General features: G+C 60.9%; 2 protein-coding genes across 3 annotated transcripts; both read left to right on the forward strand.

Moving 5' to 3' along the window:
- Window positions 1–5,977: 5,977 nt before the first annotated feature.
- Window positions 5,978–13,650, forward strand: LOC426626 (AN1-type zinc finger protein 5-like). Of its 2 annotated transcripts, none has more exons than XM_046904657.1 (7): window positions 5,978–6,121; window positions 6,423–6,587; window positions 8,985–9,158; window positions 9,644–9,737; window positions 10,436–10,554; window positions 11,382–11,492; window positions 12,896–13,650. In XM_046904657.1, exons 3-7 carry the CDS (start codon window positions 9,008–9,010, stop codon window positions 13,042–13,044), a joined length of 624 nt encoding a protein of 207 aa, XP_046760613.1. In that variant the 5' UTR covers window positions 5,978–6,121; window positions 6,423–6,587; window positions 8,985–9,007; the 3' UTR covers window positions 13,045–13,650. The 2 variants fall into 2 exon arrangements, with proteins under 2 accessions (XP_046760613.1, XP_015155365.2); XM_015299879.4 differs by having other exon boundaries at window positions 5,978–6,082.
- An 831-nt stretch (window positions 13,651–14,481) lies between these two features.
- Window positions 14,482–21,234, forward strand: ABHD17A (abhydrolase domain containing 17A). The gene is made up of 5 exons (XM_025144350.3): window positions 14,482–14,622; window positions 15,871–16,362; window positions 18,285–18,479; window positions 19,332–19,511; window positions 20,330–21,234. Exons 2-5 carry the CDS (start codon window positions 16,049–16,051, stop codon window positions 20,553–20,555), a joined length of 915 nt encoding a protein of 304 aa, XP_025000118.1. The 5' UTR covers window positions 14,482–14,622; window positions 15,871–16,048; the 3' UTR covers window positions 20,556–21,234.
- Window positions 21,235–21,975: the final 741 nt, after the last annotated feature.

Consider the following 21,975-nt stretch of genomic DNA (forward strand, 5'->3'; position numbering starts at 1 on the left):
TTCCTACGCTGTGAACCTCGTGTTGTTCGGGCTGGGAGGGAGGGAGGAAATGCAGCTGAGTGGGGACGGCGTTGTTTGGTGTTGGGGGGAAAGGGTGGGTGATGGGAAAGGATGTAGGGATGGGTGCTGCAAGTTGGGTGCTGCAGGAGGATGGGTGCTGCAGGAGGATGGGTGCTGCAGGAGGATGGGTGCTGCAGGTTGGATGCTACAGAAGGATGGGTGCTGCAGGACAGGTGCTGCAGGAGGATGGGTGCAGGAGGAGAATGGGTGCTGCAGGAGGATGGGTGCTGCAAATGGGTGATGCAGAGGAATGGGTGCTACAGGGAGATGCTGGAGAAGTATGGGTGCTGCGCAAGGTTGGGTCGTGCAGATGGGTGATGCAGAAGGATGGGTGCTGCAGGAGGATGGGTGCTGCAGGAGGATGGGTGCTGCAGGTTGGATGCTACAGAAGGATGGGTGCTGCAGGACAGGTGATGCAGGAGGATGGGTGCTGCACAGGGATGGGTGCTGCAGGAGGATGGGTGCTGCAGGAGGATGGGTGCTGCACAAGGATGGATCATGCAGAGGGAAGGGTGCTACAGGGAGATGCTGGAGAAGTACGGGTGCTGCGCAAGGTTGGGTCGTGCAGATGGGTGATGCAGAAGGATGGGTGCTGCAAGTTGGATGCTGCAGAGGGATGGGTGCTGCAGAAGGGTGGTGGTGAAGGATGGGTGCTGCACAAGGATGGGTCGTGTGGAGGGATGGGTGCTGCAGGAGGATGGGTGATGCAGATGGGTGATATGTAGGGCTGGGTGCTGCAGAAGGATGGGTGCTGGAGGAGAATGGGTGATGCAGGGGGATGGGTGCTGCAGATGGGTGCTGCACAGGGTTGGGTGATGCAGAAGGATGGGTGCTGCAGGACAGGTGATGCAGGGGGATGGGTGCTGCACAGGGATGGGTGATGCAGAAGGATGGGTGCTGCAGGACAGGTGATGCAGGGGGATGGGTGCTGCACAGGGATGGGTATTGCACGGGAATGGGTGCTGCACAGGGATGGCTGCTGCAGGAGGATGGGGAGCAGCACCAACCAAACCCAGAAGCGAGATGGGGAACAAAAGCCCTCCCCATCCCCACACCCTGCAGCCGGGGGGGACAGGAGGAGCGGCAGTCCCCATCCCGGCGTGTCCCCCCCGGCGCTGGCACAGTGGCCCAGATCTGCCATTCCGCATGGCTTCCCCGGCCTCTCCCAGCACGCAGAGCGCCGCGCTGCTCCTCGCCCCCCGCCCGCTAATCCGACACGACTCTTCCATTAGAGCTGAGACGCCGGCAAAGAGCTTTTTGGTGTAGGAATTAACTCCTTCTCCCACCCCGTCCCCCCTCTCTGCCTGTGCGGGTGCGTCCCCACCCTCCTCCTCTTCCTCCTCTTTCTCCCCCCGGGGCTGTGGGATGAAGGCGCCGGGGGATAATCCTAAGCCCTAACCGAACCCTAAACGTGGGGTGGGAACATGGGAGACAGCGGTCCCAAAGGAGAGCTCCCGGAGAGCCAAAGCGGCCCCAAATGGGCAGCAAAGGGGGGATCGGGGTGGGCGTCCCATCCGAGGTGCTGAGCGGGGATCAATCAGCAGTGGATGTGCCCACAGTGTCAGCAGTGTCACAGCCTGGAGCTGTCAGCCTCTCACATCCGATGTGACACTGCAGCTGGGGCTGCAGTGTGTGGGGTGGGTGCTCGGCGCCCTTCCATCCCCCCACGTAATGCTGTGGGGGGGTGACACCATTCTTGGTGGGCCCAGAAGCAAAGCACAGCAGCGGCTGCGGCTCCTGCCCTGCGCTGAGGGCTCAGGCTCTGTCCCCACACAGGGTGTGGGTCTGCCCCACGCTGGCCAAGGCGGGGTGCCCTCATTGTCCCTCATTGTCCCCAGCACTGCGGGCTTTGGGGACCCGCAGCCACCCGAGCGGGTTGGGAGCAGCTCACAGAGGGCACACCGAGGAGACGGGGATGTGAATTGGGTACCGCCCTGCGGTCACCTCCTGGCACCCCACATCCCCAGGAGAGGGGCATCCCCGTGCCCTCTGGGGGTCCTCTTTGCCCTGCGTGGCTCCCGTTCAGCCCTGACAACTTCCAGCCCTGCAGCGGCCGAGCAGTGGGGACGGCTCTGACCCACGGAAGGGCCGTGGTTGGGGTGTCCCTGGCACAGGAGCTCCCCCGGCATCCCACCACGGGGCCACCCATGAAATATTCAGGGCCGTTCGGTGCAATTTCCGTCTCGGCATCGAAAGTGCCATGAATATTTCAGGCTGCATTAAAGTTTGATGGCCGCCGTGCTTCAGCGCAGCCCCACGGACTGCAGGGAGCCCCAACGCTGCTTCAGCTTTGGTGAACCACTTCCCTCTGTTTTACCCCCAAAATGGCAGCGATGCTCCGGGGGCTGCGGGTCCCTCTACCCCTCCGGCAATGAGCAGTGGCCACGGTGGGAGCAAGAAGATGCTCAGAGCCCCCCCGGCTCCTTCTGGAGGGTCTCATCCTCCACACCACGAGTTTTCCAGGTCAGCCCCCAGCAGAAGGCACGGCTCCTCCATCCGCCCAGCGCTCCGCTCTTCCCGTGTTTATATAACCACGACATCTCCTGCAGCCCGGAGAAGAGAATGGGCCGGGAGGGAGGGAAAGCGGGGGGGGGAAATAATGAGGATAATTGGAGTCATTTGGGAAGAGGCCGTCCGTGAGGTGCCCCACGTCTCCCACCTTTTACATGTTGTCTCTAATCGCCCGCAATCTCGGCTGCCCATTGCCGGAGCCCCGTTGCTGTGGCGACCGATGAATAGCCCCCAAAAAAGTGCCATCCTTCCATCACAACAACAACAACAACAACAAAAATATATATCGTTCTGTTCAGGAAATTAAGCAGTTTGCAACCAAAGAGCAGATTGTGAAAGGGCTCCTGCGTCCCCTCCTTCCTCCCGGCGCCGCGGGGAGCGCTTTGTGCGCGGTGGATGAGGAGGAGGTGGTGGAGCACGGAGGGGTTTCTGACCCACGGAACGGATGGAGGGGGTTTGGATGCCCTCTGCCCCCTCTTTTCTTGCCCAATGTGTGTCACTGCAGCGTAGGGGCTGGCACGGCTCTGGGTCAATGTGTTAGCTGGGGGAGATGGGAGCAGCAGGGAGGCAGTGTGGTGCATGGGGCAGGGGGCTGGGGAGGGCCCTGCTCCTTGCTTTGGGACGCAGCACCCCTGGCCTGCAGACACACACAGTCTGCGTTCCCCTCGTGCAACGCGTGCTGCTGCACCAGCCCTCTGCAGGCGTTCTGAGCCGTGCTTTGGTCCCTGCTTTTGCACTCAGTGCTCCCCAACCCTTCTCAGCGATGGGATGGGAGCAGAGCTGCGTTCCCCTCACGGCCATTACCCGCTGGGGAAGCACAGCCCTCTTTTACTGACAGCCCGGGAGAGCTCCGGGGTGCAGCACCTGGGGTGGGAAAGGGGGGGGGGGGAAAGAGCAGGAGGGGATGAGGAAAGGCCACGGTGCCACAGCTGCAGCTCCTGGACAGGGAGAACTTCTCCGCTGTCCCCGGAGCTCAGCAGCAGCCAGATGGGAGCACATCTTGCTGCACAGAAAGCGGGCCGTGGAGATTAACTCTGCTGGGAAAACAAGCTCAGCAGGCACTGCCGAGCAGAGGATGCACACACGGGTGTGTGTGTGTGTGTGTGTGTGTGTGTGTGTGTGTGTGTGTGTGTGTGTAGGGGCTACGCATGTGCAGCTGTAAGCACTTGCGTGCATGCTTCTGTGTGCACAGCCAAGCTGGGAAGGCTTGGAAATCTGTCCTCGTCCTTTAATTGTGCTGCTTTGATAACGGGGATAATTGGCTAGCAATCGATACTGCTTTGCTCCTGGTTCTCCTGCCCCTTCTCTCACAGCTCTGCCCTCCCTGCACGCCTTGCTCCCCCCAGGTGGAGTGACATTTCTGTGCTGTGTGACAGGCATTAGATAACCCAGGGATTGGCCTCGGAGGGGGCTGACTGCAGCCCCACTGCGGGCAGGGATGGGCTCCAGGTGGGAGGTGAGGATGCTCCGGCAGCAGCAGGACTGCAGTGGTGAGCACAGCGGGTGTGGGGACAGGGGAGAGTGGGACAGGGAGGGCACGGACCCAGGCTGGGTCGGCATGCTGGGGAAATGCCTCACGGCTCTGCTCGAGGTGCCATTACGACCCCTTTGAGACCCCCAGCCCGCACCCCAGGCTGGAAGCGGGGTGATGGGGGAGAGCAGGAGGGGATGGAGATGGAGGGGGTGAGCGGGAGCCTGGTGCCATCTGGTGGCTACCTCGCTGAGCTCATGGCCTCCATCAGTCCCGTTCCAGCTCCTCCAGCAGCTGGGTGGGCTCGGGCTGCTGCTCCGAGTGCCACCCATCCGTGCCTGCCCCAGCAGGAGGGTGCGTGGTGCTGCTCATCCCAGCGTCTTCCAGTGGGGATGGAGGCTCCTGCAGGCACCCAGCACAAAGCCTTGCTCTCAAAGGGCTGTCCAGGGGTGCTGGATTCACACCTGTGCTGTGATGCAGCAGCCTGAGGATACCAGGACGTGGCTGGAATGCTTGCACAGGAGCCAGGGAATGACTTGTTCAGTCCTTCAGCCTGGGCTGTGCCAGCAAATGAATCAAACAGCCCCAAGATGCCTCTGTAGGCTGGAAACGGCCCCATAAAGGTGCCGCTGGGAGCTCAGAGCCCCGTGAGCGTCCCCAGGGCAAAGCCTGGCTTTGGTGAACTGAAGAGATGCAGTAACCCTGATTGGAGCTAACCCACAAATGTTTTAGTAGTTGCTGGGACAGGGAGAAGGTGGGAAGATGAACGTCCCTCTGAGCTTAGCGGTGGCTTCTCCAGGGTTTTTGCTTCCTGCTGCCTGCCTGCACCCCTGGCCAGGGATTTATGCAGGTCCACCCACAGGAGGCACCCACAAAGTCAGGAACAGGAGAGCGCTGTCAGGAAGGAGCTGCACCCCGGGCACAGCCTCACAGACAGACAAACCTTGCAGCACCATGCTGTGACAATACCCAAATGTGGCTCAGAGAAGAGCGGCAGGGATGATCTGCAGTCTGTGGCTGGAGACTGCCAGGGCTCTGCGCAGCTCATTAAGGAGCAGCGTGACCACCATTGTCCACCGCTGCAGAGGGAAGAGATGGTCTGCTCCGGTGCTCCTTCTTCCCACGAGGAAGCAGAACAAGAGCTGGGAGCTGGTGGTGGACAAAGGCAGAGAGCTTGGTGGCAGCTGGTGCTTGCTGCTCCTTGGGCTGCGCCTCACTGTGTGATGGAAGCATGGCTCTGCAGCGTGTGCTGGTCTTCAGAGCACCCCAACATCCCTTTTTGTCCATAGACCAGCGGTGCCTCAGCCTGTTTGGGAAGAAATAAACTCTATCAACACTGTATCACAGCATAAGTGCACAGGGGTACCCCCTCCCAGCTCTCCCCCAAAGCTCGGGCGCTGTGTTCTGGCCCTATACCCGTGACAAGGGCACAGCATCACCAGCCTTCTCCTCCAGCTGCTACAGACTGGCCGACCCCACTCCCCCCCCAACCAGCCAACACCCCAGCCCCTATTGCAGCGGGGGGGAGATCCCTACGGCTGAGGAACCTCTACGTCCCAGCTCCTACAGCTTATGGGGCTGGCACACAGCTGGACTCGCGCTGTAGGAGATGGGGGTCCGGCCCCATAGCAGGGGGTCCCCGATCCGCTCCGTATAGCTCCGGCTGTGTCACAGCCCCCATCTCCAGGGCGGGGGCAGCTCCGTGCCCGTCCGTATAGAGGAACCCCAACAGCTGGAGGTGTCCCCAGGCGTCCCCCGCAGCGGGCAGCCCCATACCGAGCCGCTACAGCGGGGTCCCTCCCCCCTACGGCTCGCCCCACGCCGAGACCCTCCGCCCGGGGGTCCCCGGCCCTCCCCTCCCGCCCCGTCCCGCCCGGGCGGGCCCTCCCCGGGGGAGGGCGCTCGGGGGCCGGCGGTCCGCCGCCGCGTTCCGCCATGTTTCCCGGCCGCTCGCCCTGCCCGCCGCCCGCCTGAGCCTCCCGGCGGCCGCCCCCGGCCCGGCCCGGCCCGGCCCGGCCCGGCGGCCGCCCGTCTGCTCCGGTGAGTGCGGCCTGCTCCGCCCCAGCCCGCGGCCTCCGTGTAGGCCTCAAAGCCTCGGCCTCGATTTTTACAGCGCGCCGGGAGCGGGCGCCCCGCTGCGGCTTGGGGGGGGAGGGGGGGGGGCGCTCCGGGAGGACGCTGCGCCGCGCTCAGCCCCGGGGCCGGCTGGGCTGAGGGGATCGGGGCGTGATCCTGCCGCCCTGCCGGGCCTCCCCACGGCCGGACCCACACGGCTGGCGGCCCCACAGCGTCCGGGGCGGAGGGGGTGGGGGGGCGCTGCGGCCTTGGCCTGGGTTTGGGGTGCTGTGGCTGTGATGTGGTTTTGGGGTTTCTCTTTCAGGTGGGGTCTCAGCCCAGCGTCGGCCTGCCAACACACGGGCAGCTCGGAGCAGCTGTGGCCTACGGGCGGGGAGAGACTCGGCGGTGGGGCTGCTTCCTCGGGCTGCCCTGAGCACACAACACACGGCTCGCTGAGCAGAGCGGCGGACGGAAGGCTCCGTTGGTGGTGAGTGGACACAGCGCGGCCGAGGAGCGGGGTTAGCGAGCTCCCCTGCTTCGTGCTGCCTCCAGGCTGCTCTCTGCTGTGTGATGGAGCAGCCGGAGGGGACGAGGTCAGCTCTCCCCTCGGGTGCAGTGTTTCTTGGGGGCAGCAGCTGGCCGTGAGCCAGCACTGCGCCCTCGCAGCCCTAAGGCCGGCTGGATCCTTGGCTGCGTCCAAAGCAGTGGGTGAGGGAGGGGGGTCTGCCTTGCACTGTGAGATCTCACCTGGAGCACTGCGTCCAGATGTGGAGTGCTCAGTACAGGACAGACACGGACCTGTTGGAGTGCGGCTGGAGGAGTGCTACAGAAAGGTTCCTGGGGATGGAAAACCTTCCTGTGAGGACAGGGTGAGAGCTGGGGCTGTGCAGCCTGCAGAAGAGAAGGCTCCAGGGAGAGCTGAGAGCGGCCTGTGGGTACCTATAGGGGCTGTAAGAAACAAGGGGACGTACTTGTTAGCAGGGTCTGTGTGCTAGGACAAGGGGAAATGGCTTCAAATTAAAAGAGAGGAGTCTTAGACTTGATATAAGGGAGTTCTTTACAATATGGGCAGTGAGGCACTGGCACAGGCTGCACAGAGGGGTGGTGGATGTCCCGTCCTTCAGACACCCAAGGGCAGAGAATGGGGCTGTGAGCAGTGATGGAGCTGTGGGTGTCCCTGCTCAGTGCAGGGGGTGGGACCAGATGGCATTTAGAGGTCCCTTCCAACTCAAACCATTCTATGACTCGTCAGGTTTGGCAGTAGGGCTCTATTTGGCTCCTGTGAGTGAACTGCTGGCTCAGGGATGGCTGAACTCATCCAGTGTGGCAGCAGTCCTCATTTTCTGTCTCTGGGGTCACTCAAAATGAGAAACAGTTTCAGAAGGTCGGGCAGTGGGTGGCCGTCTGGTTGCAGGGGTGGGGATTCTGCCTTTCAGCTCTGCTCTGTGCAGCCGGTCCGGGGCAGCTGGGTGTGCTGCTTGGGCCAAAGGAGAGGTCAGTTCAATGGAGGAACACCAGGTCTGGTAGCAGGAATGCCAGTCTGAGCTCTGCAGGGGAAACCCAAGTGCAGATCTCTGGTTCCCGTCACCCAGCTGAGGACAAGGAGGAAGAACCCAGAGCTGATTCCCTTCCTTCCCTCGGGAGCACTCCTGGGGGGTTATCATTTCTCGTGTTCCCATCACTTCATTCCTTTGGCACAGCAAGTTTTCCAGGAGTGTGAAGGAGAGCAGAATCAGCTGTGGGGCCGTGGCTGCTTTGTGTCTGCTGTGCTGGGAAAAGGAGGAATGCTGCTGGGGACTCCCTGGAGCGACACCCAGTGTGGCTTCCGAGCCACAGCCACCTGTGAACGTCCCTTTGTCCCCTATCAGAGCTGCCCACGGCCACTTTGTTCACACGGGGGGACCGGGACGAGGGAGCTGACTTGTTCCACTTCCTGAGGAAGTGGGTGAAGGGAGGGGGGAAATCCTCACTGCAGAGCTCTCGTTGTGCAGCTGGAAGGGCTCATCCTGCTGCTCTGCTCCTTTAGTCTGCTGTCAGCCCGCAGGCGTTGGTGTGCTGGGCAGTGCTGCCCTGGAAGCAGGGTGTTGTTTGCAGAATAGACCGGCTGGGGATGGCGTTGTATGTTTTTGTCTCGTCGTTTTATCTGAATTGGTGTATTTTTATTGCCAGGGGTTACCGTTACGGTTGGAAGGGTGCAGTGCAGGGTGGCCACGTCAGTGCTACGCCACGCGTAGGTCAGCTCCTGGGTTTGCTGTGTGTGATCCTGAGAGCAAGATGCATTTTGTAAGCAGGCTCCTCCTGGGAAGGTATTCCAGAGCTCCCCTCGCAGCTGGAGAGAAGCCTTATTCTGACTTCCAGCCTAAATATAGCAGCGTCTGGTTCCCCTCATCCACCAACACGTGTCAGGGAACACTTAAATATGTCAGAATTGAGAGTTCCCTTTGAATCGCTTGCATCAGCCTCTGAGAACTGGAAAAATTAAAGCTGTCTTGTAACGAAAACAGCACCGCCGGGTGCAGATGGTAACTAATTAACCTGAATGCTGGCTGTTTGACCTGCATTTGTTGCTTCAGTGTTTGCAGGAGTCATTAGTCATGCTGCGATGGCACTTCTTGTTATGTTTAGAGTGGATCGTTCAGGTCTTACGTGAGCCTCTCGTCCAGTGGGAGCAGCAAACTCTGTGGTCTGAGCTCCTGTTGACTTTCCAGGCTTTGTGGCAGCCAGCTTGTGGATCCCATTGCTGCTGATGAGCCATGTGTGTCTTATCTGGAGGGACTCGGGTTGCATTGTGCTGTGGGTGTAGGATCCATTCTGGGCATGCTTTGTACACAACGATCGAGTTCTCTGACCATAACAGCTGTCTCGTTTCTATTCCCCTCTGTAGTTTGGCACCTTGGAGGAGGAAGGATGGCTCAGGAGACGAACCAAACCCAGGTGCCTCTGCTGTGTACCACTGGCTGCGGGTTCTATGGCAGCCCACGCACCAACGGGATGTGCTCCGTTTGCTATAAGGAATTTCTACAGAGGCAGCAGAGCAGTGACCGGATAAGCCCTCCAGGTAGAGGATGTTTGTCCAAGAAATCTGTGTTAAATGAGTGCCTCTGGCTGGGTGAGGGCATGGTGCTGCTGTTGGTCACCCTCAGCTTTAATCCATCCGGGAAATCTTTGTTCCCTGTAAGAGGGTCTGTTGTATTCCTCCCAGTGGCAGCTATTTGTGAAGCACCTTCCAGTACACTGCAAAACATCACTTGCTCTAAGAGTGGCACAAACTTTTGGCTGGCAGATGCACCCTGAGCCGTGTGACTGCTAGAAATCATGTCCGATCCCTCCAAATAAATTGTTTCTGGGGAAGACTTTGGACTTGAGTTTGCACGGTTTTCTCTGTAGGGTTGACAAGCAAAAGCAATGAAATAAAGAAGTTTGTTTCGTAATAAACACAGCCGACCTATCACTGAGTGGGGAGCAGCTAAGCATGAGGGAAAGGGTGCTGTTTCCATCCTAACATTTCTAAGGCTTCACCAAGGTTGTGCTCTTGTCTCTTAGCAGCCAGCAGTCCCAGCAGCAGCCCTGTGGCATCAGACTCCATCGCTGGGCAGCGAGCAGAGGAGGACTCCACAGCGGAGGATGCGAAAGCCAGGTGAGGCCATGGTCTGTGGGTGTACCTGCAGCTGTGCTGCAAACCAGCCCTAGGACACAAGGGACAGGCTGTCATCCTTTGCGTGGCCAAGAGGATCTGTAAAACAGGCTGGGTCAGACACAGTTCACTGCGATCCTGGTTTAACTGGAAGATTGAGGTGTCCCTGATGATAATGACTGATGGAGAGGCAAGTGCCAGAGGTTGGTAGTAAACTAAAACCCTGTAGGAAACTGGTTCTCTTACAGCTGGTGCACCTGCTCTGTCCATAGCTGTGTTCAGCTGCTCCGTTTTGACTCAGCTGTGAGTGAAAGCATCTGGTGGTGGTCCAGTCTGGAAGCAGCAAGAGCTGCTCTGGGGATCTCAGCAGTGCTTGACAGAGAGAAGCACACTGCTTATCTCTCCCATCACTTTGCAGTCATGACTCATAACTGTTCTCCTGGTCCTGGACTTGTTTGGATGGGCTGTTGGCTTTGGGATGTAATTGGATAGAAAAGGAAACTGAGATCATCACACACTCATTCTGTGGGTGTCTATAAAGAACTTCGATCCCAGCTCCCAAGGGGTCCAGGCCTGCTGTGGTCTTGAGCTCCATCTGAGTGTAATGAAACTAACTGAAGAGCTCTCCCGTGTAACTGTTCCTCGAAGTGCAATATTGATGTCTGCTCTCTGCTTTGTTTATCTGTCACACGTGCTCACAGTGCTCAGACTCCTGTGACCCACCAGATGACAGCCATGAGCATATCCAGAGAAGAAGGCAGCAGTGAGGCAGAAGGGCTCGCCAAGACAGAAGAGGCCACCCCAGCATCTTCCTCATCAGGTAGGCTGGTTGGTTTGGCTTTCACAAGGGACGAGATGACACCCATCTGGCAAGTTGGTTTGAGCAGCAAGTCCAGTACTGAAAGAGACTTGAAAGAGCCTGCCCCTCTGTTCTGGTAGCAGGATGACAGGAGGTTCAGGGCTGGATCCACAGAGCCAGGTTTCAGCACGCTGCAGGTGTGTATCTTCCAGCAGCTGCAGCTCCCCTCCCGTTGTCTGCAGCCTGCTGAGGTGCTGTAGGAAATCAGTGACCTTCAGCAGTCTGGCTTTCAGAGCTCAGTTTTCCTTTCGGTAGATTAGAGACAGCGATGAGTATCTGTGCAAAGCATTCTGAGACCTACATATGAGGAACACTTACATAAGAGTCAACAAAAACAATTACTGTTACTTGCAAGGGGTTAATTTTTTATTTATTTTTTTAAATCCCAGGCTCAGATGTTTACATCAACTCAGCTGAGTATCCCTGTGCATTCTTAACCTGTGGCAAGCACCAGATAATTCTACTTAGCATTGACTTTACTCAGCAGGAGGGAGCCGTACCTTATGGATGCCTTAGCTAAACCTGAGTGTCTTGTTGGTGTTTCTGAGCTGTGGGCTTGGGGAATTGACGTGGGGAGGAAACATGAGGCTGTGTGAGGCGTAGGTCTCTGTCAGTGGAAGAAGACAAGTCTCAGTTTGGGGTCTGATGTCTGCAGGCTGCTAACTTGGGTTAGGGCAGCGTGCGTGCGGGGGTGTTGTCTGGCACAGACCCACAATCAAGCAGCTGCAGGAGCAAAATGATGTGTCTCTTTGTTTATCGAGGTAACAGAACTGTGGTCTTTGGTTCAGGTACTCTCCTTGAAACATCACAGAGTGCAGCTGAGGATAAAACATCTCCGGAGAAACCGAAACAGAAGAAGAATCGCTGCTTCACGTGCCGGAAGAAGATAGGGCTGACTGGTGAGACCCTGACCATGGGGACGGCCGTGTGCAGCCCCAGCAGCCTGCAGACAGATCGCCTCCCTGAGCTCAGAGGGTTGGCATGGCTCAGTGCATGGGGGTACCCCTCCAAAAAGTGCTTCGGGTCTGCAAGTTGTGCAGATGGGAAGGGGACTGACTGCAGCTCTCCATGCCAGCCCTTGAATTCAGGGTTGCAGAACTGCATGGAGCAGTGCCTCTCGGGTTATTTCTGCTCCTTGGCAGAAGCTGTTTGCGGAAACACAGGCAGTGTTCACTGTAGATCCAATTGTAGTCCTATTCAGGGCAGTGGTAAAGCCTTGGCACTGCTGATGTGAAGTGAGTTAGACCCAAACTGAAATCCCACTCCAAGATTCATCCTGTTTGTTAGGGTTGCTTGACTTGTGCCATCGGCTTTGTGAGGGCAGGGAGCTCTCAGCTGGTGCTCCTTGTTGAGCCTGCAAAGCTCGAGAGCGAGAGGTGCTGTGATGGGAAGCAGGGACGAGTGGGAGAACTTGCCATGGAAAGGAAACTCACGAAGCAATTACCTTGGCCAGGGTTTGTTAATACAAAAACATCGTTCCTCTAAATTAACTCTTGGCATTTAGTGATCCTTGGCGCTCTGCAGGTCACGCTGTCCTAGCAGCACACTCTGCTCTTCTCCCTCTGTGGATGCACCACGCTTTGGCAGAGTCAGCCCCAGCAGGTTTGCCCAGCACCTGGCACTGTGCTGCCTGAGCTTGTTTGGAGATTTTGGGGCTCTACCATAGAATAAGTGCAGGTTTGTAAGGCTGGGATTGCAGGCAAGGAAGGGAACTCTGCGCCCAGCCTTCACATGCAAAGGGAGGATTATTTTCCAGTAGGAATCCGCTTGCAGAAGGTTGCTGTGAACTCACAGCATTCAGGATAGAATGGGTTCTCTCAAATAGGTGTGACACCTCACAGCGTTGTGTTTGTGGTCTTCACAGCCTGTGGTTGCTACAGAGAGGAGTGTGGTTCGTTGCCACTGCAGTGGGGAGCTGAGCTGCTGTCCTGCAGCATGTCCCTTCCCTTCTCCATGCTTCCGCTTCCCAGCATGCTGCGTTGACAGAAACATTTCTGAACAGCGCTGTCTCTGAGCGCAGCGACTCAATTATGAACGTTGAAGACTTAAATAACCTGAAAGCAATGCTGATGAGGTGAAGGAAGGTGTTGTTTGTTGGCTCGCTGCCGGTCAGCCCCGGTGCTGCTGCAGTGCTGCCCCAGCTGAGGCTGCAGCCTGGGTTAGGAATCCGAGTGCAGACCTCACTGCTCTGAGCTCTTCCTGCATCAGTGGAGTTTGGTGGTGTAGTGGCAGAGGGCTCCGCTGCCGTCCTCCTGCCGGATGGGGGCCACCATGGCTTTGTCTCTGCTCTCCTTCCCTGTAGGCTTCGACTGTCGCTGTGGGAATCTGTTCTGTGCCATTCACCGATACTCAGACATGCACGCCTGCCCCTACGACTACAAGGCAGAAGCTGCTGAGAAGATCCGGAAGGAGAACCCCGTCGTTATAGCTGAGAAGATCCAGAAGCTGTGAACGGGGCTGAGCAGCTCGAACTCCAGCCTGGTAGCCTGGTGCTCCTCCCTGTCCTCCCAGCCTTCCCCCCTCCTCCCAGCCCCGTCAGTGGATATGGGGATCCAGCAGCACATGCAAACCAGCACCCGGACCGGGATACTCCTTGCACCTCCTTGACAGAAGCATGGTGTCCCTCCTCTCCCTGCAGTCCTTCAGGGCTCAGCAGATCCATTTCTGTCCAGCTTTCACGAGGACACGGGCCCGACCGCCTCACCCGCTGCAGCACTGAGACCACTGCATTTCTCTTCCCCCGCCAGCCCACCCCTTCGTCCCACGGCTCCAGGTCCTGCAGACTGCCTGGGACTCATGGCTGGAGCTCCTGAGCTGCCTCCAGACTCCCCTCCCTCCACCCCATCCCCTCCTCCCGATGGCTGCAGAGCGGGGAGCTGAGGAGCCCCGGCCCCATTCCCCGAGAGGTGTTTGGTCTCAGATGCAGCAAAGAGGATTCTGTAGTTTTAATGCTCCCGACCCCACTCCCCTTTTCCCTTTGAGAAGCTGTTGTTGAAGCAACTGCATCGTTAAGCTGCAGAGTATGGCACAGTAAAGTTATTTTGTGGCTTGCCGTGACACAGACGCACTCCGGCCACAGGTCAGGACCTGGAAGCAAATACCGCTCTGGGGTGGGTGGGAAATCACAGGGAGGGTCCTGGGGGGGGGTTAGAAGTGCACAGAGAGGCTCTGAGCCCTTCCGAGGAATACCGTGGGAGCCCTGGGGAGCACACGGGGGGCTGTGGGAGCAAACGTTGGAGCTGTGGGGAAGGTACAAAGGCAATGGGGCTCTGCTCCCATGGAGGGGGGGATCGGCGCTGCTGCGTTCCGGCTGTCACCGGCACTGAGGTCCGAGCACAGCGGCGGCCGCGTGGGTGCGGTGCGGTGCGGTGCGGTGCGGTGCAGGGGAGCCCTTCGCCCAGCACTGCTCTGCGTGGCTGCGGGGGTCGCTCCGGGCTCCGTGGGGTCACGCTTCAGTTCCCCCCCCCCCCCCCAGCAGCGAAGGCTGCAGTGCGAAGTTTGCACCCCGCGGTGGAAGCCTGGAGCCGTGCGGGGTTTGGGGGTGCTGCAGCACGCGGACCGCATGCACGGGGAGCGAACCCCCGGCGTGGGTTTCCTCGCCCCGGCAGCACGCCTCGAGTGCAGCCCGAGCGCCGCGCTGCAGCAAAAGCGGCAGGAAAACAACCGTGCAGCGCTGGGAAGGCGCCAGCCCTGCGGGGGGGAACGCTGCAGCCCGGCTGCGTGCAGTGCAGTGCAAAGCAGAGCAGTGCAATGCAGCGCAGCACAGAGCAGACCGCTCCGCAGCGCGGTTGCACTGCAGCTGCAGCAGCGCCACGAAAGCGCGCGCGCGGCGTTGTCCTGGCAACGGGTGGGCGGGGCGTGGGCGTCACTTCCGGGCGCGGCGGCGGTGGGCGGGGTCTGCGGGGGCCGCCATGCAGCGCCAGCGCCGCCCCCGCCTCGGCGGCCCGCAGCGGCCGGGAGTCCCGTAGCAGCTCCGAGCAGGGCGGGGGGGGCCCGGGTCGGGCCGAGGAGAACCCTCGGCATGTGCAGGTATGGGGAGGGGATGTGGGGGAGCGGGGGGTGAGCGGGAGACGGAGTCCGGGGGGCTGAGGGGGGCTCGGGGGGTCCGCGCTGTGCGCTGAGGGGGGGATGTGGGGTGTGGGGCAGAGGGGAGGCCGCTCTGTGCTCTGTGTGGGGCTGCGGGGGGCTCTGTGCGCTGTGTGTGCCCGGTGCCCCCCCGGCCCCCCCGGCTCTCGTATAGGGCTGGAAGGGCGACAGAACGCGTGGCGCGGGGCCGGTCCTGCTGGGGGGGGGATATCCCCGCTAAGCAGTGTGAGCGGTGGGGACGGACCCCAACCCCCCCCACCCCCCGCTGTGATGTCTGTGCGCGCTGTGGTTGTGCCCCCAGCACAGCCGTGGGGTCGGTGTGGCCGTCAGGGTGTGCGGCGCACACAGCAAGGACTGCACCCAACCCCCCAACCACCCCCCCCCCCGCCCCCCGGGCCACGCGGTGACACAGCTGAGGGCACCACACAGGCGTGTGCGTGACACCCGGCGTGTGCAAGCACGGGCGTGTGCACCGCCTGCCTCTGCCTGCGCGGCCGCCCGCCCGGCGCGTCCCTGCAGGTGTGCGCCCACCCGGCACTGCGGGCCCGGGGGGTCCCCGACGCGCGGCGGGCGGAGCGGAGCGGAGCGGCGTCCCTTTACTCCACATAGCGCCGTGTGCGCCCTCCCCCTCGGGGCCGAACCTCCCCCTCCAGCCTCCCCTCCTCTCTCCCAGCCGTTCGGAGGCAGATGGAGCGGATGCCGCGGGGTGTGGGCCGCTCTGACATTCCTCAGCCTGCAGCCTGTGCCCAAACTTGCAGAAAATAGCCGCTTTTGTTATTTTTTTTGTTTGTTTTTCCCCTCCCTTCCCCTTTCCCCCTCCTTTTCTTTCATTTGGGAGCTCTGTGCTCCTGCTGCACACGCGTGCATTGAGGCCCTCGCCAGCACTGGGGGGGTGGGGGGGGCTGAGGGGCAGCGCTGCACGTGCAGCTGTTTGCATTCCCAGTCCCTCTGTGCTCACCTCGCTGTGCTGTGGGCTGCAGCTCTGCGGGTCCGTGGTGTGCAGTGCGGGGCTGTGCGTGGGCTGGGATGCCTGGGAGGCGTTGGGGGATGGGTTTGGTGCGGGGTGGGGGGGGCTCAACAGGGACGTGGGGGCGTCAGAAGCGTGGGCACGGCGTCCCCCTCAGGTTTGCCCGTGGCCGTGGGCTGTGGTGTGCGCTGTGATGCGATGTGTGCCCTCGCTGCTCCCTGCAGGCTGCCTGCAGGCACACGGATGGCGGCCGCCCCGACCCGTGAGGGACTGCAGGCTGCCCCGCACCGCCGGCAGCCGTGATAAGGACGGACAGACGGACACACGGACGGGGCCTCCCTGCGCTGCTTTGGATCCTCCCTCGCTCCCCGCACGGCCGCGTTCGGCCTCCAATCCGCCGTCATGAACGGGCTGTCGATCAGCCAGCTCTGCTGCCTCTTCTGCTGCCCTCCCTGCCCCAGCCGCATCGCCGCCAAGCTGGCGTTCCTCCCCCCGGAGCCCACCTACGCTGTGGTCCCAGAGCCGGAGCCCATCGGCAGCACCAGCACCGGATCCCTCCGAGGCGGCGCTGCGGGGCGGTGGAAGCTGCACTTGAAGGACCGGGCGGATTTCCAGTACTCCCAACGGGAGTTGGACAACATCGAGGTGTTCGTCACCAAGAGCAGCCGAGGGAACCGCATCGGCTGCATGTATGTCCGCTGCGTGCCGGGAGCCAGGTGAGTGGTGGGCCCGGGGCTGCTGCTGGCTGCTGCCACCTCCCTGCCCTGCCCGACCCGGCGCCGCGCTGCGGGGTTCGGAGGCGTCCTGCGGTGCGGGTGAGCTCAGCTGTCGGAACCTGTTTGGCTTGTGGCTGGAACTGGGAACGGGACTGAACAGGTTGAGGGAGGGAGTCGGGGCGCAGCCGCAGGCTACGGGGACCTCGACGTCCCCTCCTGGCTGAGGCTGTCCTCGAGGTGCCCTTCTGATGTCACACTGATGATGTCACGCTCCGGTTGCGTGCCCAGCGTCTGTGCAAAGCGTCTGTTGAGGCCAAGCAAGCCTCTGGCCCTACAGAAACCGTGGGGATGGTGTGCAGCCCCCAGCCAGGAGGCACCAGCAGCCCTGGGGCAAGCTGCCTTTGCATGGTTCTCTCACTTACTTTTCACAGAGAGAAGAGCAGTGGGATTGGAAACCAGAAGGGATTTAGGGACAGCTTGGCACAGACCGCCCCATAGGTCTGTAAGGGGAGGGAGAGCTTGATTTGGAACCCTTCTGTTGGGAAGGGAGGATGTGGAGTCTGAGGGGCTGTGGGAATGCGTCCCTCCACAGAGAGCAGAGTGGGACGCTTTGCTTGGAGCCTGCAGGAATCCATGGCAGCTTGCTGGGATCTGCTGGGACAGCTGGCGAGGGGCAGTGCGGGGCGTGGGCCGGAGACCCCCTGGTTGGGTGGGTGCTGGGGGGAGCACAGCAGCTGCTCCCCATATCGGCAGCACACGTGGAGCTTCGCGTGCACAGACTGTCCTCGCTGTCACAGCGCCGTCACCACTGCCTCCAGGAGGCCCAGATGTGGAGTGGGGCAGAGCAGAGCTAAGTTTGGGCTTTGCAAAGCCTGCATCGCCCTGCCTGGCCCCACGCAACACAGAGCGGTGCACCCGCAGGTATATGTGGGACATCTCGGCTGCCTGGTAGGGATGTCTGCTCCCGTCCTGTCCTGCTGCTTGTCTCCAGAGAGAGGAAACAGCCACGGCTTTGCTCTGCCTGCACATCCGCTGCTGGGCCGCTCCCCATCTGCCTGCGGAAGTGGTGGATGACACACAGGCCCGGGAAGGTCCCATCTCCATCCTGCTGCTGCCTTCCTGCCGGGGACCGCTCGATCCCCACGGCGGGGCGGTCTGGTAGCATCCAGCTGCTGGGGCTGAGCTGTGGGGCTGCTTTCCGGGGCTCCCTCAGCCCGCTGTCCCCATGCTTTAGCTCTGCTCAATGGTTCTCCCGCTGTAAAGCGTTGTGTTTGAGCTTTCTGCCCCCTGGATGGAGGGGCTGAGCTCCCCCTCGCCCTGCTGTAGTGCTGCGTGTCCTCTCTGCTGTCACCAGGCCGGGCAATCGCCCACCATTGGGAGCTGAAAGGAGCTGAATCAGAGGCGTCTCCCCCGCTGTGAGGGGCTCGGGGAGGAGTGGGCCGTGCTGCCTCCCCCAGCAGAGGAGAGCTGAGCTTCCATCAGCACGCTGTTGGTGTTCGTTTTGATGATGAACATTGTTTTTCCCCTTATGGTGGAAATTTCTTGTGCCTTGTCACTCCCACAATTCACTTCTCTCCCAAGGTCTGGTGCCTTGCCAGGCTCAGGAGAGAAAAAAAATCTGCTGTCAGAATTATTACTTAAAATCCCCATCGGGCAAACGGCCCCAAATCCTGAGCTTTTTTTTTTTTTTTTTGCTTTTTTTTTTTTTAACTAAAAATAGGCTCAAAAACTCCAGCAGAGGCATTGTGCCTCTGGGCTGCTGGTTTCTGCTGGTAGCGAACCCCGGTGGTGAGGAGAGTCAGGGCATCTGCAGGGCTGGGGCCATCTCAGGGCCATTCCTGTGTCCCTTTGCATGCTGTGATTTCAGCCCCCAAAGAGATGCCCCCACTCACCCCCTTTAATGCTCCCATCTCGTGCTGCAGGTACACGGTGCTCTTCTCACACGGCAACGCGGTGGACCTGGGGCAGATGAGCAGCTTCTACATCGGGCTGGGCACGCGCATCAACTGCAACATCTTCTCCTACGACTACTCGGGCTACGGTGCAAGCACAGGGAAACCCTCCGAGAGGAACCTCTACTCCGACATCGATGCAGCATGGCAGGCACTGCGGACACGGTGAGCTGGGCGGGGGGGGCTGAGCGCTGTGCTGCTGCTCGTGTGCTGACTGTGGTCCCCCCCCTCCCCCCGGTGTGTGTGGGAGGTGGGAGATTGCTGTCTGTCACTGCTGTGATGCAGCGATGAGCACGGAGGTGTCTGTGGTGTGGGTGCGTGTGCTCTGTGCGGGGCTGGGGGGGCTGTGCATGCTGGGCTGCAGGAAGAACCCGTCAGGACGGCGCTCTGGAAAACAGGAAATGTCCCTGAGAGGGGCCTGGGCTGCTGGTAATGGGAGGGGGGGCCGGAAGGCTGTTGTTTGGGGACCTGGATGCTACGGGGTATGGCCTTGCTCAGGGTGCTCAGTGTCACAGGGGTGTGGTGCTCCCCACCGCTGCCACATGCTGTGTTCCATCTCACCCACTGCAGCCCTGTGCCTACAGGCACTGCTCCTGGCTCACACAGCTGTGTGCTGCCCTGCAGGGCTGTGCCCACCCCCATAGCCCTGCTCCCACTGGGGCTGAGCCCTGACACCCCCACGGCTCCTCCAGCAGCTCAGCCCAGGCTGCTCCCAGAGGCCACGGTGGGGGACGGCCCCTCTGTCTCCTAGACGTGCATTCCCCGAGGTCAGCACTGTGTCTGGAAAAACAACCTGCAACTCTTAATTAGCGCTAATTGCTACAGTGTTAGCAGGCAGCTGGCGGAGCAGGGCAGCTGCTTCGTGCCCAGCCCGGAAGAGCTGAGGGAAGGCAGAGGGGACGGAGCCCCATTTCCACTCTGCACCATGCCGTGACCTGTGCGGGGTGACTCCTGGGCTGCAGCTCCTGATTGCTGGCAGTGTTCGTGATGCTTGGGCCCTGCCATCTCCTCCCCCAGGTACGGGATCAGCCCGGAGAACATCATTTTGTACGGACAGAGCATTGGCACGGTGCCCACCGTTGACCTGGCGTCCCGCTATGAGTGCGCTGCCATCGTGCTCCACTCCCCGCTCACCTCCGGCATGAGAGTCGCCTTCCCCGAGACCAAGAAGACCTACTGGTTCGATGCCTTCCCCAAGTGAGTGCCCGAGGAGAAGGGACTGGGGACAGTCCTGGGTGTCAGCCCTGTCCGTGCAGAGGGGTTATGGGAAAATCAGGGACCTGTGATCGCCTTAAATTGCCCACTGGGACCCTCCCGCCTTACATGTGGTCCCCGTGGTGGGACCTGTAACCCCTCCTGAGGGCTGTGCCGTGTGTCCTCTTGGCACTCCCTGGTGGTGTCACCTCCCAGCCGTGCTGTGCCTGCATCCCTTCCCTGCCCCCCTGGGTGCCACCTGGAGGTCCCTGGGAGGTCTCTCCCACCAGGGCAGTATTTAGGGCACTTTTCCCCCCACCCTGACAGGGGCAGAGGTGGTGTCTGCAGGCAGGGGTGCAGTGAGCTCTTGCTTTGCCTCTCCCCTGCAGCCAGGCCAGCGAGGCCTCAGGGATGGTCCCTGAGCTGCAAAGCATGGCCGGAGCCACCAGCCCACGCACTGCATCCCAATGGCCTCACTCGGCCTTTGTGTCCCAGGCCCTGGGGACTGGGATAGGAAGGGCCATGCTTGCCAGGCACGGTTGATCCCAACATAGGATCGTGCTGTCTGGGGGCGGTTTCCCTCGGCCCCGCCTGGGTCCCACGGGGCTGTTGTCATTGCTCTCTGGTCTTCATCTGTTGCTCTGGCGGCGATCTCAGTGCTGGCAGAAGCTCCACGTCCCCGTGCTCTGCTGCGATCAAAGAGCACTTCCTGCTGCCTTTCCCTGGGGGGCTGTGTTTTAGGGGGCAGGAGGGGTGGGGGCCGCCTCGATCCCTGCGCTTACCCCCCCTTTGTCATCTCTTCCCTTCCACCTTCTTGGCAGCATTGAGAAGATCTCCAAAATCACCTCTCCTGTCCTCATCATTCACGGCACCGAGGATGAAGTCATCGACTTCTCCCACGGCCTGGCGCTCTTCGAACGCTGTCCCAAAGCCGTGGAGCCGCTGTGGGTGGATGGGGCCGGGCACAATGACATTGAACTCTACAGCCAGTACCTCGAGCGCCTTCGGAAATTCATCTCCCAGGAGCTGGCCAGCCAACGCAACTAGCCTCGCTGCAGGGCGGAGGACGGGGCGGGCTGGGGGTTGCCGCGTGTTCGTCCAGTTCTCCCAGCGCTCCCAGTCCCTGCTGCCGGGGGCACAGTGGGTTTCTACAGCCCCGGCCTTGGGAGCCTCGAGCGGACAGTGCGTTTCCTGCGGGACGTAACACAGCTCTCCTCCCTCCCTGCGTCACCCCGGGATCGCAGCTGGGCAGGCAGGAGAGGGCAGCTCGCTGCTTCCGCCCCCGTGGGCAGAGCAGAGCCCCTCCTGATGGTGAATTGGACACATCCTCGTCCCCTCTCCTGCAACAACGAACTGTTGAATTCCTCCCGGCTGCTCTGCTGCTCCCACCGTAGCAATAAGGCGAGTTGGGCTGGGAGCAGCCGCGGGGTGAGCCTGTCCTGTGTCACTGTGTGACGGAGGAGGGCACAGCTCCTTCTGTGCTGGTGTTGCGGCAGATGCCTGGTGCTGCTCCCTGCCTGGGGCAGAGCTGTGTCCCCAAGGGGAGGTTGGGGTTGTGTGGAGGAGGTGCCCCCCCTGCCCCACACCCCTCTGCTCGGCCCCGCTCTGCCTTCTCGGAGCACTCCCCGTGTTCAGGTCTCTCTGTGACACTCCTTCCCTCTCCGTCCCCTCAGAGCGGGGCGAGGAAACCAGGCACCAAATAAAGAGCTGAGGTTTAGCGTTTTAACCGTGTTGCCCTTCTGCTGGGGGCTGGGGCTCTGCTGTGTGCCTGCTGGGCCCTGAACTCATCCCCAGCTCCAGCCCTGCGGCACCAGCAGGTGGGGGAAAAGGAGCATGTGGGCCCCGGAACAGCCCTGAAATCACCTCGCACCAGCCTGTGGGGCTCCAAATCCTCCTGTGGGGCTCCCAGCCATTTCCCTGTCCCCTCCTCCCTGCTGCGGGGCTGCAGGCTCATGTGAGGAACGATAATCTCCTTAAGCTGCGCTCGGTGGGGCCTCACGCTCAGAGCACTGCTGTGTGCCTTTTGTTTAGGGCTGAGGTGGGGCCACGGGGGTCCCCACTCCCCACAAGCCCCCCTTTTCCCCCCAGTACCCCTGTGCTACCCACAGGTGCCGGGTGGTTGTTAAGCCACGGGTTCAGGCGTGTGCTGGAAGCACTGCAGTTGCCCAGCCCTGCTCCCCACTGCCTTGACCCCAAGGAGCAGGGCTGGAGCAGCACCCTAATCCCGACACAGAGGCGTTGTTGTGTGCACCGGGTGTATTTTTATCCTCTTAGCACTGCCTGTTGAGCTGTGAGTGCTTTGGAGCAGCCCCACATCGCCGGCAGGACGTCTCGGGGTTGGGTTCCGGGGGGGACCTCAGGGCAAATCGTGGTTGCGTTTGTGGTGTCTGGAGTTAAAAAAGAAGAGCAAAAAGGCAGAAAAGTTCAGCCCAGCCCCCTGAGGTCCAGAGCCAACCGGGAGGTGTGG

The sequence above is a fragment of the Gallus gallus genome, chromosome 28, assembly GCF_016699485.2.
Source record: "Gallus gallus isolate bGalGal1 chromosome 28, bGalGal1.mat.broiler.GRCg7b, whole genome shotgun sequence".
NCBI lineage: Eukaryota > Metazoa > Chordata > Aves > Galliformes > Phasianidae > Gallus > Gallus gallus.

Coding starts and splice junctions, on each gene's coding strand:
- LOC426626 (XM_046904657.1), top strand. CDS start 9,008: ATGGCTCAGGAGACGAACCAAACCCAGGTGCCTCTGCTGTGTACCACT. Junction 9,738..10,435: donor GCGGAGGATGCGAAAGCCAG/GTGAGGCCATGG, acceptor ACGTGCTCACAG/TGCTCAGACTCCTGTGACCC. Junction 10,555..11,381: donor CCCAGCATCTTCCTCATCAG/GTAGGCTGGTTG, acceptor TCTTTGGTTCAG/GTACTCTCCTTGAAACATCA.
- ABHD17A (XM_025144350.3), top strand. CDS start 16,049: ATGAACGGGCTGTCGATCAGCCAGCTCTGCTGCCTCTTCTGCTGCCCT. Junction 16,363..18,284: donor CGCTGCGTGCCGGGAGCCAG/GTGAGTGGTGGG, acceptor CTCGTGCTGCAG/GTACACGGTGCTCTTCTCAC. Junction 18,480..19,331: donor TGGCAGGCACTGCGGACACG/GTGAGCTGGGCG, acceptor CTCCTCCCCCAG/GTACGGGATCAGCCCGGAGA.